This window comes from Pipistrellus hanaki, assembly GCF_964339955.1.
Source record: "Pipistrellus hanaki genome assembly, chromosome: 1".
In the NCBI taxonomy this organism is placed as follows: Eukaryota; Metazoa; Chordata; class Mammalia; order Chiroptera; family Vespertilionidae; genus Pipistrellus; species Pipistrellus hanaki.
This window is the reverse complement of record NC_140503.1, coordinates 3,638,617-3,658,022: the sequence shown is the minus strand read 5'-3', so window position 1 is coordinate 3,658,022 and position 19,406 is coordinate 3,638,617. Positions and strand designations below refer to the sequence as shown.

The following is a 19,406-nucleotide window of genomic DNA, read 5'->3' as shown; positions in this document are numbered from 1 at the left end:
GCTGCTCACCCCCTCCCCCCACTCCCTGGAGACTGACCTTGGACCCTGGCCCATGGCTCTCTCCTGGCCAGGTCTTTACAGCTCTGCCTGCCTGCAGGACACCCATCCCCCACCTTTCCATTCCTTACCTGCCTTGTCTCCAATGACGTTCTCTTCCCTCCACCCCACACACCCAATGCCATGGTCACACTTGGTCCCTATCAGCTGCTGGGATGGCTCCACCTTGGAGGGTCCTGTGTAGACATTCTTCCTCTGTGACCACACCCTCCTGTTTTTCTCGATCCATCACCTAGGACCTAGGTGCTCCCACTATGCCTGTTTTTCAACCATATTAGCCTCACTCGGCTTCCCTCACCTCCTAATGTCCATTTCCTCCCCTCATCCATGCCAGAAGCCAATTCCAGCATGTCGTAATTGCAAGAGTTTCATTGAAAGGTTGATGGAACTTGGGGACTCACCAAGGGCTGAGAGACAGATGTATTGCCTGCTGGGAATGGTTAAAGGCATTTCTCCAAACTGAAAAGGATGATTGTTTGCTACTGCCTCCTCCTGGCTAAACACCTGAACAGCCGGAGGTAATTCCCCAATCTGACAATGGATTCTGTACTGAAATCCAACCCTTTGATGTGTATATCTCCATCTTGCCCCTGGACAAATTGTGTTAATAAAAAGCAAGGGGTCCTGAGACAAGGAGAACTTCAGCCAAGCTCCTCTCCCCCAGCCCCTACACCCCCCTCCCTGCCCCCCAAATGCCTTTCAAAATTATGTTTCGTCTCTGGACTCTTATCTAATTTATGCACAGCCCCTTCTCCAGGTACCTGAACTCTTCTAGATGGCAGATCAAGACCACCGGCGTAACATCCAGCCATTCCTCATAGGCTCACTGATACCCCAACAGCCTTGAGCTATGACCTTCCACCTGGCAGAACCTCTTCCAAGCCAGCCAAGGGATGGACACAATACTCCTCATGTACCCTGTACAACACTAAGCTACATGGGTATCACCACCCTCATGTCAGATGCTCTTACTCCTATTAATACATAGCCCAAGATTCATCAGTGTGAACTGAACAATTTACACACCAAATTCATGGCTTCTAGCTTCAGCCGGGCCCTCAAAACCCCTGGGACACCCCTGCTTCCCTCTCTGCCCTTGGCCATTGTCCGGCCTCCCAACAACTCCACTACCCTCCATCCTCCATCCTCTACCGCTGCTTCATCCACCTCCCTTCATCCTCCTCCCTCCTGACTGTGAGCTTGCCTGCCCCTGGCTCTGGCATGTTTCTTCTACCTGGACCCCTCCTTTCAGCAATACATCTCTTCCTCTGGGAAACCTCTCTGATGTCCCTCCCAGGCATCTGGCTGGAGTTCTGTGTTCTTAGCGCACCTGCTCTGGCCCCAATGGGGACTCTCTCCTAGTTACTGTCCCTGTGGCCACGAGCCGCTTGAAGGCAGACTTTCAGCTTCACCACCGGGTCTCATGGTGAGAAGAACGCTGCTGCACGGAGTTCCGTCAGCACTCTCTCAGGCGAAGCCCACGTTTCCCTACCGTGTGTCTCGGTCAGGCCTCCACCAGCCCTTCTCCCCTCTCCCTGTACCCAGACCCGCCCTTGGTGCAACTCGCTCACCCTTCTCTCCATCACAACATCCTCCTGACAGCCCTCGGGAGGAACCCTCCCCGGCCCCTCTCCGAGGACTCAGGGTGCGATGTGCGTGTGAGCCTGTGTGCTCTCCTGCACTTCATTACACTGTAACCATGTCCCTCAATGACACGCCTGGGGGCAGGCTGCCTCACCACAGCCTCTCCGCATCCCTAGTGCTCACCCTAGGAAACTGCGGGAATGCCAGACGAGATCCTTTTCAGAAACATGTACTCATCTCCTGTTGCTGCTGGAACAAAGGATCACACACTTCTTGATGTAAAACAACACACATTTATTATCTCATGTGTCTGGAGGCCAGACACGGACATCAGTGGCACAGGGGCCATCGAAGGGAGGTCGTCCGCAGGGCTGCTTCCTTCCCGAGGCTCCAGGGAGAATCCGTCCCCTCCCTTTGCCTGCTCCTGCCTCTAGAGGGCGCTGTCAATCTTTGGCTTGCGGGCCCCTTCCCTGTGTCGCCCCAGTCTCTGGTTTCTGTTGTGACATCGTCCTCTGTGACTCTTCTGCTTCCCTTTCAAAGGACCTCCGTGATTACACCGGGCACCCCAATAATCCAAGGCCATCACCCCATCTCTAGACCTGCGGTTGAGTTGCATCTGCAAAGTCCTTGTTCCCATAATAGCACTCCCAGGGCCCTGGCTACATGGGGGGGCCCCTCACCTTAGGACAATTTGTGCTAATAAAAAGCAAGGGGTCCCAAGACAAGGAGAACTCGGTTTCTTCAGCCAAGTAGCTATGGTGTCCGGCAGCCACGCCCCTCGGCTCCCGGCCGCCTTAATTCCGCCAGAAGAGCTGGGGGATGCTTTTCCTCTGGGACGAGGGCGTGGCCGCCACGCTCCCCGGGGCGCACGTCTTATAGAGCTCCCGCACCTGGGTCTGGAAGAGCTGGCCCACGAAGACGTAGATGACCGGGTTCAGGCAGCTGTTGATGAAGGCGAAGAAGTTGGCCCACTGCAGGCCCAGGTCCGTGGCGTTCTCCCAGGAGCAGCCGCGGAGGGCCTGCACCTGGACCAGGAACTCCAGGAAGGCGAAGACATGGTAGGGGGCCCAGCACATCAGGAAGGCGGCCACGAGCGTGAGGATCAGCGCCGTGGGCTTGCCCTCCCCGGGGCCCCCGCGGCGCGCCCCCCCGACCACGCTGGCCGCCCGCCCCCGCAGGGAGGCCAGGATGTGGCAGTTGAAGAAGACGATGGCGGCCAGCGGCAGGAGGAAGCCCACCACGTTCAGCTCCACCATCCTCGCGAAGTGCCAGGCCCTGTGGGGCGGCAGCAGCAGCACGCAGGCCGACACGTTCAGGTCCGGGACGGCCTTGACGGCGCGGAGCAGGAAGGTGGGGACGCTCAGGAGGCCCCCCGCGGCCCAGATGAGCAGGCAGGTGACCTGGGCCCGCCGGCGCCGCCGCCGCCCCCGGCTGGCCACGGGGTGCACCAGCGCGCAGTAGCGGTCCTGGCTGATGGCCACCACCAGGAAGATGCTGATGAACAGGTTGGCCTTGATCACGCCGTTGACCGCGCGGCAGAGGGCGTCCCCGAACGGCCAGTGGAACCCGTTCCAGACGTTCTGGGCCCAGAAGGGCAGGCCCAGGACGAACACCAGGTCCGAGGCGGCCAGGTTGGCCAGGTAGATCTCGGCCGCGGAGAGCCGCCGCCGCGGCAGGAGGAAGACGGACAGCACCAAGAGGTTGCCCAGCAGCCCGCAGCAGCAGATGGCGAGGATGAAGCTGGGCAGCACCCGGTGCAGCAGGTCCCAGGCCTCCCGGGCATCGTCCTCACAGGAGGTGGCGTTGGCGGGCAGCAGCTGGCTCTGGTTGGAGGGCTGGAGCGCCAGGAGGGCCCGCAATGCCATCCACGGGGACCTGCGGGGAACAGCACGGACAGAGCTGAGACGGGAAGCCTCCACGCGGCTCCCGGCTGCAGCCAGCTGGCCACGGTTCTGGAAAATAACGTTTCACGGCCACACGGCCACACCCTGCATTTACTTATTGTGTTACAGCCGAGCCTGCCAGGCCCGCGGGCTGAACACAATGGCCATCAGTTCCCTTAAGAGGAAATTTTTTCCCAACCCCTGGCAGAAAGGACAGGACCAGGGCTTTGAAACCCGAGTCCAAATCCTGGCACAGCCCCTGGGTGTGGGCCACTTAGACCCACGGACTTTTTCTGTTTGAAAGCCAGAGCTGATTGCATCCTGCTTAGCACGGCTGCCCGGCCTGGAGGAAGCACTCGGCGGAAGGTGGCCATCAGTCTTATTAGCAACCGTGTTGTTGTTGCTCACAGTCAAACATGTAATGAGCGTCTACGTTTCTGCTGCGGAGCCACATGCTGCTCTGTTGACTAATGAGCTTGCCAACCACTAGACTAAATGTTACCGTGTGGTTGGAAGCTGTGAGGATTAGGCAATTGTGGCATATTGTGTGCAAAGAGGTAAAGGGTGGTATATGACAGAGGTCGGCAAACTCATTAGTCAACGGAGTGGCAAACTGCAGCGTGTGTGGCTCGCGAGCCGCGGTTTGCCGACCACTGCCCCAGCCTGAAGGTGCTCACGGGTCTAGACGCAGATCTGGAGAGGGCCAATAACAGTACACCTACTGAAGAAATACGTCAGTGGGGGAGATGGCAAGATGGGGTCAGAGTCTAGAAGTATCTCGAAGGTGGCACCACTGTGGTTTTCAATTGGGAATCGGCTGTGAGAGGAGGAGATGTTGGGTCTGAGCACCTGGAGGTACAAAGCTCATCAATGGACATGGAGCTGCCAGAGGGAGGATGGGGAGGGGGAACGAGAAAGGGGAACAAGCAGGAGTTCCCTTCTGGACACGCTCGGGTCTGGCTGTGTGTCTGACATCTAGTGAGGATGTCCAGGGGGCGATTGGATACACAAGACAGGTAAGTGTTCAGAGACCAGGCCCGAGGTAACAGGACACAGGTGGGAGCTGTACTCTCACAGGTGGGATTTAAAGCCACAGGACTGGACGGCTTAACAAAAATGTAAGTACTGGCCCAGCCGGCGTGGCTCAGTGGTTGAGCATTGACCTGTGAACCAGGGTGTCATGGTTCAATTCCCCAGTGTGGGGCATGCAGGTGGCAGCCAATGGACATCTCTCTCTCATTGATATTTCTCTCTTTCTCTCTCTCTCTCTCTCTCTCTCTCTCTCTCTCTCTCTCTCTCTCTCTCTCTCGCTCTCCCTTCCTTTCTATCTAAAAATCAATAAAAACTTATTAAAATATAACGGGTCAACTGCAACCGTGATCCAGTGCTTTCATACCGTTCATGAAATCGAAGGGCAATTTCAGAAGTTAATTCTGGTGAAGGTTTGGGGACTGCTGGTCTAAGGCCAGTGAGCATTGTACACCCTGGAGATAATGGGGCTGTCTTTTTTTTTTTTTAAACTATATTTTATTGCTTTTTCACAGAGAGGAAGGGAGAGGGATAGAACCAGAAACATCGATGAGAGAGAGAAACATCGATCAGCTGCATCCTGCACACCTCCCACTGGGGATGTGCCTGCAACCAAGGCACATGCCCTTGACCGGAACCGAACCTGGGACCCTTCAGTCAGCAAGCTACCCACTGAGCCAAACCGGTCAGGACTGGGACTGTCTTTTGTGAGGCTCACACATACGCACGTTTTTTTGTTTTTGTTTTTTAAAAAAATATATTTTATTGATTTTTCACAGAGAGGAAGAGAGAGGGATAGAGAGTTAGAAACATTGATGAGAGAGAATCATCGATCAGTTGCCTCTTGCACACCCCCCACTGGGGATGTGCCCTCAACCAAGGTACATGCCCTCAACCGGAATCGAACCCGGGTCCTTTCAGTCCCCAGGCCAACGCTCTATCCACTGAGCCAAACCAGTCCCGGCCATATGCACGTTTTGGTGGGCACAGTGCCACAAGAACTCCGCTGTGCTTGCTGACACAGAGAGCGATGTGGCATCATGGGCCTGGAACTCTTCGTCACCGCACGCCAAGGCATTTCGATATGGCGCCCCCGAGAGGGAGCTGGAGCGGCCAGCACTGACAACACGGTAAGGCACGGCGCCGGACGGAGTCGATGCGGATTCGAAGAGAGACAGCATGCGCTTCCTTTCCCCTGCCCATCCTCAGTCAGTGTGAGGAGGCGTGGAGGCTGGGAGCCCTGCATGTGACCAGGCTGGTTCTCCAGCTGGTCTCTAAGGAGCTGCATTTCGTTCCAAACCAACCGGAAACCTCCGAGCGAGGTGTTCAGTCAACTCGGTGCCAAAGCACCCGCTTAGGGCTCTTAGCAGACTGCCGCTCTTAAAGGTTTAAGAGGATTAGGTAGGAAATAATTAAATTTTTGTTTTGCTGGGAGAACAAGGGAGAAAATGATCAGATTAAGCGGTGAGAGCCCAAACGGCACACAAGATTTAATTTTAAAACCCTGCAATCGAATTCTGTAATGAGCTTTGGAAATCCTCCATTTGTAGGGCAGAATTTTTTCAATGGGACCCACTAGTATGCTACACAGAAACGGGACGGAATTGAGAAAGCCTGTGATTTGTGGCATCCAAATTCGACACAGCACTCAAAAATGATAAATAGCTACAATGTATCTGAAGAGTTTCCTCTGGTAAATCTATTTGTTGAAGGAAAGAACTCTGAACTAAGGCATAAAGCAGATCCCAGTGACCTCATCTGGACCGAAATCTCTCTCTATATATGTAAAAGCCCCGTGGCTGAACAGCAGAACAATCAGAATGACCAGTCGACCAGTCGCTATGACATGTGCTGACCACCAGGGGGCAGATGCTCAATACAGGACCTGTCCCCTGGTGGTCAGGGCACTCCCACAGTGGGAGCAGCTGTTTGGCTGGCCGGGATGAGTGGTGCTCCCACAGAGGGAGCAGCCACTTAGAGGGTGGGTCTATAGCTGCTCATCTGACCGGGATGATTGGCACTCCCACCACGGGCCATCCCCACAGGCCATGCCCCCCACCAGTGCACAAATCTGTGCACTGGCCTCTAGTCTATAATAATCTATAATAATAAAAGCATAGTATGCTAATTAGACTGTACATCCTTCTGACATCCTTCTGAATGACCTTCCGGATAAAGCTGGGGCTGTGAGGTAAGTTTGGGTCCCGGGTGCCTGCCAGTGGCCAGAGGGAAGCAGGTGCGGGCAGCCAGGGGAAGGAAGGCCTACTCTTGCATGACTTTTGTGCATTGGGCCTCTAGACTTTTTAAAAAATATATATTTTTAATTAATTAATTAATTAATTAATTAATTAATTTTTTTATTGATTTTTTACAGAGAGATAGAGAGAGGGATAGAGAGTTAGAAACATCAATGAGAGAAAATCATCGATCAGCTGCCTCTTGCACACCACCTTACTGGGGATGTGCCCGCAACCAAAGTACATGCCCTTGACCAGAATTGAACCTAGGACCTTTCAGTCCATAGGCCGATGCTCTATCCACTGAGCCAAACCGGTTTTGGTGGGCCTCTAGTCCTATATATTAAAGGCCAATATGCAAATCGACCGAATGGCGGAACAACTGGTCGCTATGATGCACACTGACCACCAGGGGGCCGACACCCAACGCGATGTCAGTGCACTTCCACAGGGGGAGTGCTGCTCAGCCAGGAGCCAGGAGCTGGGCTCCCAGCTGGCAAGCACAGCGGCGGTGGCGGGGGGAATCTGCAGCAGTGCTAAGGATGTCCGACTGACAGCTTAGGCCCTCTCCCCACAGGACTGTCAGTTGGACAACCCCAGGGCTCCCAGACTGTGAGAGGACACAGGCCAGACTGAGGGACCCTCTTCCCCTCCCCCCCAGTGCACAAATTTCATGCCTCTACTGTTCACATAATTCCACATGCAAAGCCCTGGGCCTGAGCATCTCTGCCCAGAATTTGCTCAGAGCTTACCAGGCCCCTCGGCACCTGCAGAGGGAATAGTTTCTTAAATATATCCTGGTCCAAGGAGAGCATCAATGGAAGGCATTGATTTAAATGCGCTAACCGTATGCTTGAAGAAGACCTCAGCAATTACGTGGAACAACTGAAAATACAAAATCCCAAGGAAAGGAAAAGATACCCTCAGGAAGATGCCAGGGACACACAGTGTCAGTGCACGCCTCAGACACGGCTATGGCATGAACAGAGGAAACACAGCATCAGTGCACGCCTCAGACACGGCTATGGGTCATGAACACAGGGACACATAGCATCAGTGCATGCCTCAGACACAGCTATGGCATGAACACAGGACACACAGCATCAGTGCATGCCTCAGATACGGCTATGGCCATGAACTCAGAGACACACAGCAGCAGTGCACGCCTCAGACACGGCTATGGCCATGAACTCAGAGACACACAGCAGCAGTGCACACCTCAGACACAGCTATGGCCATGAACTCAGAGACACACAGCAGCAGTGCACGCCTCAGACACGGCTATGGCCATGAACTCAGAGACACACAGCAGCAGTGCACACCTCAGACACGGCTATGGCCATGAACTCAGAGACACACAGCAGCAGTGCACGCCTCAGACACGGGTATGGCCATGAACTCAGGAACACACAGCATCAGTGCACGCCTCAGACACGGCTATGGCATGAACACAGGGACACACAGCGTCAGTGCACGCCTCAGACATGGCTATGGCCGTGGCTATGGACCAAGGACAATTATTTTGCTTATGTCGCTTTTCATTGTTCAGTTAGTTAACATACATAAAAGGGTTTATTTTGCTTTAACATATGTGGATGCATATACTTTTAGAGGCATAATGTTTTTGAAAAAATTATAGACTGAAACTACTTTAGAAATCTATCAGTATAACCAATTTGTTGGGGATGTGTATATACATGCATATATACAAGTTGAATAGATGATGGTTTTGAAAGTAGTTTTGACTTGAACTCTACTATACAACTCCATCCACATGGCACAGCCCACTGGTTACTGGTTTTGACACCCAGCTTGTGGTCATCGGCGACGGCAGCCGCAGGGGACAAGGACACCCAGCACCCCCCCCCCCCCACATGCTGGGGCACCCGCAGGCCCCCGTGCTGCACACAGGGGTGCGAGCTACTCCTGGAGATTGCCCTGGGCTGGCACGCTCCTCCCAGGCCCTCCTCTGCCCGGCCCGGGGAGTTCTCTCTCAGCCCATGTCCTTCCTAGCGGAGCCCCAGGGCCCAGACCTGAGCCCTGCCATGCCGGGTGGGCGTGCGGAGGCTCGGGGACTGTGAGGGCTCTGTGTAACTGCACCTGACGGCGCACCCAGCAGGAAGGCTGAGTGTCCTTGTGCCCATGGTACAGGCGGGCGCCCTGAGGCGAGGGAAGTGAAATGACCCGCCCGGGTCCGCAAGGCAGGCTCTGCACACAGCTTCCCCGGCCCCCGCAGGGTCCCGGCCCTCCTGCACCGCATGCTGAGACCACGAAGAGATGGCCTCTGTGAGCCTGGGCGGGGAGGAACTTTCCCGAGTCTCCGTTTCCTCGCCCGTCAGGTGGGAATCAGGGTGCGTGTTGCAGCGTCGCCGTGAGGCTTGACTGAGATGGCGCATGGAGGCCCCTCGGGGGCTGTGAAGCGTGGGGTCTCAGGCTCCCACCACGGCCAGCGCCACAGCAGCCATGCAGCAGCCACGGGGGAGCCACAGGCCCCCACCCGGTCTCTCCCGGCCCCGCAGCCTCTGCTCCCCGCGGGCCGGTGGGCGGGCGGGCGGTGCTGCCGTGGGGGACGGCAAGGTGCCAGGAGACCCCTCTGCGGCCCCTCCTGACCCTGGAGCAGGCCGGGAAGCCCTGGGACCCGGTGCCCTGGGGAACTGAGGCCTGGAATTCCAGAAGCTGGGATCCGGGAGGGCCTGGGGCTCGGGATTCCCCCTTCTCTGGAGCCTGGGGGGGGGGGGGGAGGGGGTGGAGGAGGTGGGGAGAGGGGGTTCATATAACGCCAGGAGTGTGAGGATGATCCCCAGAAAGGGTGTGAACCCAGGGATGTGTCTCCTTAGCTCCTCCTCCTTTCCTTCTCCCGGGACCCTTAGCCATGCTGGGAGGTGGTCCACGTCCCCTCTGAAGTGGGGGTGCCTGGGCAGGAAAGGGTGGCTCTTGGTGGGCAGCCGAGGGGCCTGGCTCCCTTGTCCTCCTAGGAGACCCCACAGTGAGCGACAGGCAGAAGCCCAGGCACCACGGGACCCACGGGCGAGAAGGGTGGGGGTGGGCCTGAAGGGGCGGAGGAATAACGGCCCCAAAGACGCCGACGTCCCAGGCCTGGTACCTGGGGTGGCTGTGACCGCCGTGGCAAAGGGGACTCGCAGGGGGTTTTGTTAAGGACCTAGGGGCCTGCCCAGAGGGCTTATCTGTAAAGGGGCTGACCTTACGCCCCAGCCACGTTTACACCGGGCTGGGCGGAGAGGGAGAATGCCTCCCGGCTCTCCGTCCCGGCTCCGATGTGCGCCTGGCACACGGTCAGCACCGGTAAACAGCAGCCGCCGCCCTCGTTAGCACCGTCTGAGCCCATCGGAGGAGCTCGAGGCGAGACGCCACGTGTCCTGCCCCAGACGCCACGTGTCCCGGAGTCCGGGTGTTCCTGACGCTGGCAGGTGGCACTCGGGGACTTCCTCCAGCCCACGAGGGCCGTCCCCGGAATCGCAGGGTCACGTGAGGTGCTGTGGCACTGGGTAGATTAAGGAATGTCCACCCGCCCCACCACAACCGCTCTCAGCCACACAGCCCCGCCAGCACGGCCTGCTGGGATCCTGTAAGTGGCCCGGGCGGGGCTGGTTTGATTTCACAGACTCGGACTCGCAGGCAGGAATGGGCCGGCGTCCACACGGGGCCCTGAAGGCCGTGGGCAGGGCCCTCCTCTGCGACCTGGGCACCTCCCAAGGCTCTCCCTCCTCCCTCGTCCCTCCTCCCTCCTCTGGCAAAGCAACGAAAACCCAAAATAGGCCTGGGAGGCAGTCTCTTGCAGTGATTTAGAATTACTCGGTTTTTTAAAAATGTATACACACACTCTTACAGAAAGCTGAAAATGCTGACAGGGTGCAGCTGTAAGGGGCCGTTTTTCTCTGAGAGATGTGCCTCCTCCTCCAGGTCCCGACCGTCGGGCAGAGAAAGCGGCGTTTACTCACTCAGGAAGGAGCTGGAGCGCGGCGGCGGCTGGCTTTTCCGACGGCTTTCCCGACGGCGGGGCTGGTGCTGGAGGTGCTGTCGGTTCTGGAAGCGCGGACATGGGTGGCCTCCGTTTTATAACCTCCGCGCCCCGGTGACGTCACCGGAGGGGTTGCCGAAAAAGTGAGTGTTTGGGACGGGGGAAGCGAGCTGTGGTTTTGAAAGGAAAGTTGCTTTGCGCCTTGGAGCTGGCGAGAGATGACTCAGCTTCCCTCTCCCTCCTCACCTCCTGCCCACCCCCTCCTGGAGCCGCGTGCCCTTGGAGGGCGCGGGGGGGGGGGGGGGGGGGCGGCAGAGCCGGCGATCCTGAAACGACCGTGTCCGGCGCCGCACTGGGGCGCTGGCTTGGGTACGCGGATGGCTAAGCCTGGAATATGGATGCCAACGGCCACCGAAACACAGGAGAAAAACACCTTTAAAAAGGCAAGGACACCACACTCCCGAGGGCAGACCACACCGCGCGCTGTGTCTCCATGCCCACCAGCCTCCGGTCCGCGGGCGCTGAGGGGCGGCTCCGAGGGCCGGGGTTCTGCAGGGGCCTCGGGGGTGCCCGCTGGAAAGTCCCCGTGGCACTGGGTCCGGCGGGATCCGGGGCCAGGAATCCGTCTGTCAGTGGGACCCCAGTAAACACACAGAGAGCCCAGGCAGGCTGACTCAGCCGGTTGAGCAAGATCAGATGCGCTTCCCCAGCTCCTGGCAGCCTCGGGGCCGCCCTGGGGCCAGGCCTCATCCATCCTTCAAGCTGAGCTACTCAAGGCCTCGCGTCCGGGCAGTGAGACGTCTCGGGCTGTTTCTGAGGGCCAAGCCCTGAGAGCCTTTAACGGAACCCCTTCTCTCCCAGCTCCTAAAGGGCCAGACGTTCCATCCGGCCGGTGTGGCTCAGTGGGTGAGCCTCGACCCAGGAACCAGGAGGTCACGGTTCCATTCCCGGTCAGGGCACAGGCCCGGGTTGCGGGCTTGATCTCCAGTGGGGGGCGTGCAGGAGGCAGCCGATCCACGACTCTCTCTCCCCCTTCCTCTCTGAAGTCAATAAAAAATAAGCTCACTTTGAAAATAAAAAAAGAGTAAGACATTCCAAGCTTCCTCCCTAAAGCAGAGGCACCCACACCAGGGCTCCGGAGAGCTGGTGCCCCCAAATCTCAGGTCCCGCCCCGCACCCCGACACCTGGTCCCGACTCCGGGACCCTCCATTTGCAGTGCTGGTGTCACTGTGACCCCAACAAGCCTGGAGCAGATGTCCCCTTTGTCCCAGAATCGGGCCTTCTCGTGGGTTTCCCTCTTCCGACATTCCCGTGGGCACAGATTACACATTTGGATTTTCTAGCCGTTTTCTCCTGTGGCAGCAGGAGTTGGGTGTGGGGGGGTGGGATGGGGGGCACTTCAAGGACCCGCAGCAGATGTGACTTAGGAAGGAAACTGGGACTACTTTGCAGAAGGTCCCTCAGGCCGGGAGCGACCTGGGACTTCTGTGGTCACGCAGGTGTTGGATGAGTTCCAGCTGTCCTTCTGGGGCTGATTCTAAGCGGAGAAAGTTTCTGAACCCGGGACCTCCTAGTCAGCACCGCAGGCTGGGAGGCCACGGTCCTGCCAGCCAGCCCTGCCCCCTGCAGAAGGCGGTGGGCTTCCCGCCCCCATGAGAGTTTACCTGGACGGGATCCGCGAGGTGCTGCTCCAGGCACACACTCCCCCCCACAGAGACCAGGGACCCTCCTCCCAGCACACACTCCCCCCCACAGGGACCAGGGACCCTCCTCCCAGCACACACTCCCCCCCACAGAGACCGGGACCCTCCTCCCAGCACACACTCCCCCCCACAGAGACGGGACCCTCCTCCCAGCACACACTCCCCCCCACAGGGATCAGGGACCCTCCTCCCAGCACACACTCCCCCCCACAGGGACCAGGGACCCTCCTCCCAGCACACACTCCCACCCACAGGGACCAGGGACCCTCCTCCCAGCACACACTCCCACCCACAGGGACCAGGGACCCTCCTCCCAGCACACACTCCCCCCCACAGAGACCGGGACCCTCCTCCCAGCACACACTCCCCCCCACAGGGACCGGGGACCCTCCTCCCAGCACACACTCCCCCCACAGGGACCGGGGACCCTCCTCCCAGCACACACTCCCCCCCACAGAGACGGGACCCTCCTCCCAGCACACACTCCCCCCCCCCACAGGGATCAGGGACCCTCCTCCCAGCACACACTCCCCCCCACAGGGACCGGGGACCCTCCTCCCAGCACACACTCCCCCCCACAGAGACGGGACCCTCCTCCCAGCACACACTCCCCCCCCCCCACAGGGATCAGGGACCCTCCTCCCAGCACACACTCCCCCCCACAGAGACCAGGGACCCTCCTCCCAGCACACACTCCCCCCCACAGGGACCGGGGACCCTCCTCCCAGCACACACTCCCCCCACAGAGACCGGGGACCCTCCTCCCAGCACACACTCCCCCCCACAGGGACCAGGGACCCTCCTCCCAGCACACACTCCCCCGGAGACCAGGAGACCGGCTGCTGCTGGACTTCTGGGCGGGTGGCTGCCGGGAGGGCCGGGTGCAGGGCTGGGCTGGCTTTGTGAGCGAGCAGCCGTGTGGGGGGCTGTGGGTGCCGTGCCCCTGGCCGGGGGAGAGGCTGAGTCAGCCGGTCTCGGGGAGATGACTGTGTGGCCGCCTGGCCGGGGCCGCGGGGCCCACCAGAGAGAGGAGTGGAAAGGAAGGTCCATGCGTAAGGACACGGACGCTCCCTCGGCTGCTCACGGGCATGGGGAATGGGAGGCAGACCCTGGTCGGGGGCGGGAGGGGGAGCTGGCACCTGCATTCCGGGGACTGAAGGACAACGGCCCCCTGTCCACGAGGGACAGCGGCGACTGAGGTCCCCTGGCGCTGGGGACTGGGGGAAAGCGTGTGAGGAGAGCACGTCAGCTCAGAGGTGGTTATGCGGCAGGAAGGGGGCCTGGGGGGACCCAGGGGTGCTGTCCAGGAGGGAGGGCGCCCGGCGAGCTGGGTGGGGCAGGCCGCCGCCCTGGGATTGTGCTGAATGTGGGGCTGGTGCATCCTCAGACGGTGCTCCAGGCGTGTTCCAGGGCAGCTGAGCTGAGTTTGAAGGACTCAGGACAGGCAGGGCCCAGCGGCCATCTCTCTGAGGACTAAGGCTGCGTTCTCCTTGCGGCCCAGCTCGCGCCCTGGCGCCTGTCCGTCCTTCCTTCCTCTCAGGCTCTGGACGCACGGGTACCAGTGGGTCTGCCCAGAGCTCCAGCCCACCGCCCGCTTGCTTCATCTTGCTCACCCTCACCCGCGGGTATGTTCCCACTGATGTGCAGGGAGAGTGGACGGAAGAGGGAGAGACAGAGAGGAACATTGATGTGAGAGAAACACATTGATTGGTTGCCTCCTGCCTGAGCCCTGACCGGGGCTGGGGTGGGGGAGGAGCCTGCAACCAAGATTCATGTCCTTGACTGGAATCGAACCTGGGACCCTTGAGCCGTTGGCTGACGCACCATCCACTGAGCCAGACTGGCCCGGGCCCCATCTCCTTGCTTCGTGACTTCCCCTCCGTCTGTTCTTGTGCTGGATTAATATTCCAGAAACCCCTGGATTTTGCCACTTCCCAGGACAACGGCAAATTCCCAGACTCCTCCAGGGCCCTGCTGTGACCCCCAGAGCCACCCTTCACCTGGGTCCTCTGCTCCGGCCGGGAGGGTGGCTCCCAGGCTCCCGAGGCGTCCACCCCGCCCCCCTGAGAGCGTTGGCTGGAACCACCTGCCGCTCCTCTCCCGCCGAATGCCCGCCGACCACGCCCGTCCCGCACGGCGTGCCCCTCTGTCCTCGGAGCCCAGGTCCCTGGCGTCCCGCTATTCCGCGAACTCGGAGGGAGCACCTGCGCGGGCCGGGCGAGGGCTGGGCGCCTGGGGCAGGAGGAAGGCTCGGAGCCGCCCGGGCTGTGCTCGCTCCGGTGCCCGGCAGGAGAGCCAGCGAGCATTTGCAGCCGAGTGTGCGGGGCTGCCCTGGCAGAGCACGCCCGGAGGGGCCGGCCAGGCTGGGCGAGGGAGGCGCCAAGACGCGAGGGGATGAACAGAAAACCCTAAGGGACGCTGTCACACAGCCCGACACCTGCATCTGCAGGGGACCGTGGCCGACCCGGGGGTGAGCTGGGCATGCAGGCAGCTGCGGGCACTGCCGGTGGTATCGCGGCCGTTCGCTGTGAGATGGGCTCTGGATGCTTCCAAGGACCAGGAGGGTTTGTAACCTCGGCCCCGCGGGCCATGCGCTGGAAGCTGAAGGCCTGCTCAGCCGGGCAGTGGCCTCCCCAGACCCCCCTCCTGGGAAGGTGCTGAGCTAACAGAGTTGGGGTCGGGCAGGTGGCTCAGTTCCGGCAGGAAGCCAGGCCTTCCTGAGAGGCGGGTGTAGAGAGAGGGGGCCCACCCGCCTGTCAGACGCCCGGAGAGCCCGACAGTGTGGCTCAGTGGTTGAGTGTCTCCCTATGAACCAGAAGGTCACAGTTCAATTCCTGATCAGAACATATGGCCGGGTGGTGGACTCGGTTGACAGGAGGCAGCCAACCAATGATTCTCTCATCACCAATATTTCTATCCTCTCTGAAATCAACAACATATATCCTATACTATAATAAAGCCTAATATGCTAAGTGTCCCCTCAGAGGAGTTCAACCGGACGACCAGGCGTTCCATTACTTGCTATGACGTGTGCTGGCCACCAGGGGGCGGCGTGGAACGAAGGAAGGCCCTGGCTGGCAGATGGAAGGCCCTGATCAGCCCTGATTGCCAGCCAGCCCTGGGGACTCTACCTGTGCATGAATTCCGTGCACAGGGTCTCTAGGATAATAACAAAAGCATAATTTGCAGATAGACTGAACAGGGGAACAACCACCTGGACAACCATCTGGACGACCTTCCAGACGAAGCCGGGGCTGCGTGCTGCGGCTGTGAGGGCCGAGGCAGCGGGGTTGTGAAGGCCTATCTTGCACCATTTCCCTGCCCAGGGCATCTAATATATACACGGCACTCGGAGACAGCGCTGGGCCAGGCGGTCCTGGGAGTGCGCTGACCTCTGTGAGCCCTCGGCTGCCTCCCCGGGCACCTGCCTGCCTGCTGTGGAGACAGGTGAGTGGACGCAGCGGCTCCCAGGACAGCAGAAGCACCTGTGTGCTGAGTGGCCTTGCCCAGGTGGACGGCCCTCCTCTGTGCAGTCTGGCCCACGGGGGCCGGTGGAAAACCTCATCGATGACCTCAGAGGCCTCGTTGTCCGGTGCGTACAGCAAGCACGGAGGGAAGGACGGACGTCCGTTTTCCTGAGAAACAGCAGCTCCTGGACAGAGCAGCTGTGCGGCCTCTGGAGCGTCCGTCACATCGGCGCCCACCCTGGGGAGCGAGGCCCAGGGGCGGAACACGCTCCTGACGGGTTTCATCGTTCCTGGGAGATTCCGAACAGGAAGCCGAGGGTCTGGGCTGGTCTGGACGTCACAGCAGGCAGCTCTGGCCGCAGAGCCACCTCTCCAGGGTTTAAACCATCACAGGCCTCCTTCCGCCTCCTGGACCCCTGGTTTCCTAACCTTCTCCGCGTGGGGTCCCAGGGGACGCTGGGAGCTGTGGCCGGGCCTGGCCAGCAGCCAGCACTCGAGCCCACAAGACAGCGGGGGCGGGGTGAGGGGGGTGTCAGCAGGGAGGGGTTACGCCACCCTCTGTTGTGGGCCACGCGGGTGACAGCGTGGAGGGAGCTGGCTCGCAGGGCGGTCTGCAGACAACCCTCCCGAGGGGGGCTGTGGCTGGCTGTCCGGAAGCCGGGAGCTGGGCCCGCAGACTCCTCGGAAGCTGTCTGAGTCTCTCTGGCTCACGGGCCTGGGGGGGAAGAGAGAGGGGCCTGGGGGGGGGAGAGAGAGGGGCCTGGGGAGGAAGAGAGAGGGGCCTGGGGAGGAAGAGAGAGGGGCCTGGGGAGGAAGAGAGGGGCCTGGGGAGAAAGAGAGAGGGGCTGGGGCGGAAGAGAGAGGGGCCTGGGGCGGAAGAGAGAGGGGCTGGGGAGGAAGAGAGAGGGGCCTGGGGAGGAAGAGAGAGGGGCCTGGGAGGAAGAGAGAGGGGCTGGGGAGGAAGAGAGAGGGGCCTGGGAGGAAGAGAGAGGGGCCGGGGAGGAAGAGAGAGGGGCCTGGGGAGGAAGAGAGAGGGGCTGGGGCGGAAGAGAGAGGGGCCTGGGAGGAAGAGAGAGGGGCTGGGGAGGAAGAGAGAGGGGCCTGGGAGGAAGAGAGAGGGGCTGGGGAGGAAGAGAGAGGGGCCTGGGGAGGAAGAGAGAGGGGCCTGGGAGGAAGAGAGAGGGGCTGGGGAGGAAGAGAGAGGGGCCTGGGGAGGAAGAAAGGGGGGCTTGGGAGGAAGAGAGAGGGCAGCCTGGGGAGGGAGAGAGAGGGGCTGGGGAGGAGGAGAGAGGGGCCTGGGGAGGAAGAGAGAGGGCAGCCTGGCCGCACGGCGGATGGCAGGTGAGCCGCCCGGCCTGTGGTGCACCCTCCGAGAGCCTGGCCCGGACGCGCCCTCGGAGAGGCCGCGGCTCCTCCTGACAATTCTCGGGGAGCTGGAGGACGCCCTCCGCTCTCTCCCGGGAATCGCCTGCCCCGCTGGCTGGCAGCTGTGGCGTCAGGGACCTGAGGGAGCACTGGGCCCCTCTCCAGGGGGAAGCAGGGGGGCGGGGAGGAGAGGTGGCCACGGGGGTGGGGACTGGGAGGTGGGGGGAATGCACCCGAGACTAGCAAAACGCCGCCTGGTCCCAAAGGGCCACACGGGAAGGCTCCAAACCACAGGCATTCACTCTCCGAGCCAGAGGCCAAAGTCCACGCTCCCGGCGGCCCCGAGGGCGGCCCGGCTCCCTGCCCTCCGTCCAGCTCCCGGGCTCCGCAGCCTGCCGCCCTTGGCCTGGAGAAGTGTCCTCCAACCTCTCCCCGGGCCTCTGGGTGCCTCCCCTCCTCCCAACAAGGACCCAGTCACGGGATTAGGTGCACCTTCCTCCGGGCTGGCCGCAGCTTCGCTTCATCACTGCTGCCCAGACCTTGTTCCCAAATACGGGCCCCTCTGAGGTCCCGCGGGGGTGTGGATGGGGGGAGGACAGAGGGAGCAGTATTCCACCGCGGGAACACCTCGATCTCACCTTCTCTTCCTGACACCCGGATCCCCACTGCGCAGGCAGGACCCCGGCGCCGAGGGAAGTTACCTGGCCTCTCCCAGTCCCCACAGCCGGACAGGGGAGTGGGGGTGAGAGCGGGCACCCAGCCCCAGCCCAGGGCAGCCGGTCATGCTGGCGCTGCCTTGGGATTCCACGAAGCCCCCTCTCCAGAGCCATCAGCTTGGGGTGAGCTAGGCATACGTACTGCATCATCTGCCCATTTCACAGATGAGGAGACTGAGGCCAAAGGCGAGGGGTGGGGGAGGCGAGTCACGTAGCTGGCCAAGACCACGCGGCGAGCAGGTGGCCTGGCCCCCGGGGTTCTTCCCCCGCTTGGAACATTGCGTCTCGGTGTCAGCGGGAGGAAGGGAGCCAGGCACAGGGGGAGTGACTCCAGCAACGTGAGCCGTCCAGATCCGGGGGAGCTGGAGCCGAGGAGGCGGTGAGGAGGGGGGTGGAGCGGCTGCGGGAGGTGGAGGGGTCTTGCCCCGGGGAGACGGATGTGTCCTGGAGCGAGACAGCCCCTCGAATCCTCAACGCCTCCGGCACACTCCCCCGCTTATGACTCGTCTTTAAAAACTCTCAGGCCGGCGTGCCGCAGCCTCGGGGAGGTGGCTCCTCAGGCCCAGGAGGTGCCAAGTCCGCCTGTCGGGGTGCAAACAGCCGAAGGGCCCCTGGAGCTGTCTCAGGGGTTCGTGTCCCTCTGGCACGGCCTCGCTGGGCCTCCCTCTCCTCCCGACTGACGGCGGGGGTCAGACTCAGAGAGCTCAGCGGAGGGTGAGTCATTCTGATGGGCCCCTTCACTGCAGCCAATGCCCACAAACAAACCGTTAACCGCTCAATCACGGCTCTTGCTAAACCACGACTTCCTGGCTCACCCCTGACCCCACATCCTCCCGGCGGTGGCTGAGTGAGCCTCTGCAGCGCTCAGGGATTGAGTAACGGGAGATAGGGAGGCACACCGCTGGGGTGACGCACAGAGACGTCACCCCCCGAATCCCAGAGACTGCGCCAAGGGGCCTTGCGATTGGATGGCAGCCCTGTCACTCGCCAGTTCCCGTCGAGTCACCTGTGTTCAGTCTGCACCCCTGCCCAGGCCTCGCTGGCTCCAGGGAGCTGGGCCCATTTTCGGTTCTGAGTCCACCACAGGCCCACCTGGGCTCTCCCATCATACCAGCTGGCTGGGGCTGTGGAGGGGCCAGAGTCACGGGTGTCAGTGTCGCCGGGCTGGGGTGGGGAGGTGGAGGGAGGCCCTCCCAGCCCTTCCCACCAGCTCAGGCCCCAGGCACAGCTCCCTCTTTCTGCAGACCCCTTGAGAAAGGCTCGTGGCTCTGAACAAAGCCCCTGAGGAGGGGGCTCCCTGGAGCCCAGCTTTCTCCAAGCCCAAGGCTGATGCTGAGGGTGCAGCTGCTGGGAAGTGGGGGCACCGGGAGACTGGAATCTCTGCT

At 60.7% G+C, this 19,406-nt stretch overlaps 1 protein-coding gene across 3 annotated transcripts; it reads right to left on the bottom strand.

The window, feature by feature from the left end:
• Window positions 1-1,911: 1,911 nt before the first annotated feature.
• BDKRB1 (bradykinin receptor B1) lies at window positions 1,912-11,041 on the bottom strand. 3 transcript variants are annotated; one of them, XM_084898540.1, is made up of 2 exons: window positions 10,750-11,041; window positions 1,912-3,516 (listed from the first exon to the last, which is right to left on the bottom strand). In XM_084898540.1, exons 1-2 carry the CDS (start codon window positions 10,848-10,850, stop codon window positions 2,436-2,438), a joined length of 1,182 nt encoding a protein of 393 aa, XP_084754666.1. In that variant the 5' UTR covers window positions 10,851-11,041; the 3' UTR covers window positions 1,912-2,435. The 3 variants fall into 3 exon arrangements, with proteins under 3 accessions (XP_084754666.1, XP_084754668.1, XP_084754667.1); XM_084898542.1 differs by lacking the exon at window positions 10,750-11,041 and adding an exon at window positions 10,638-10,739; XM_084898541.1 differs by lacking the exon at window positions 10,750-11,041 and adding an exon at window positions 10,630-10,723.
• Between the last annotated feature and the right edge of the window lie 8,365 nt (window positions 11,042-19,406).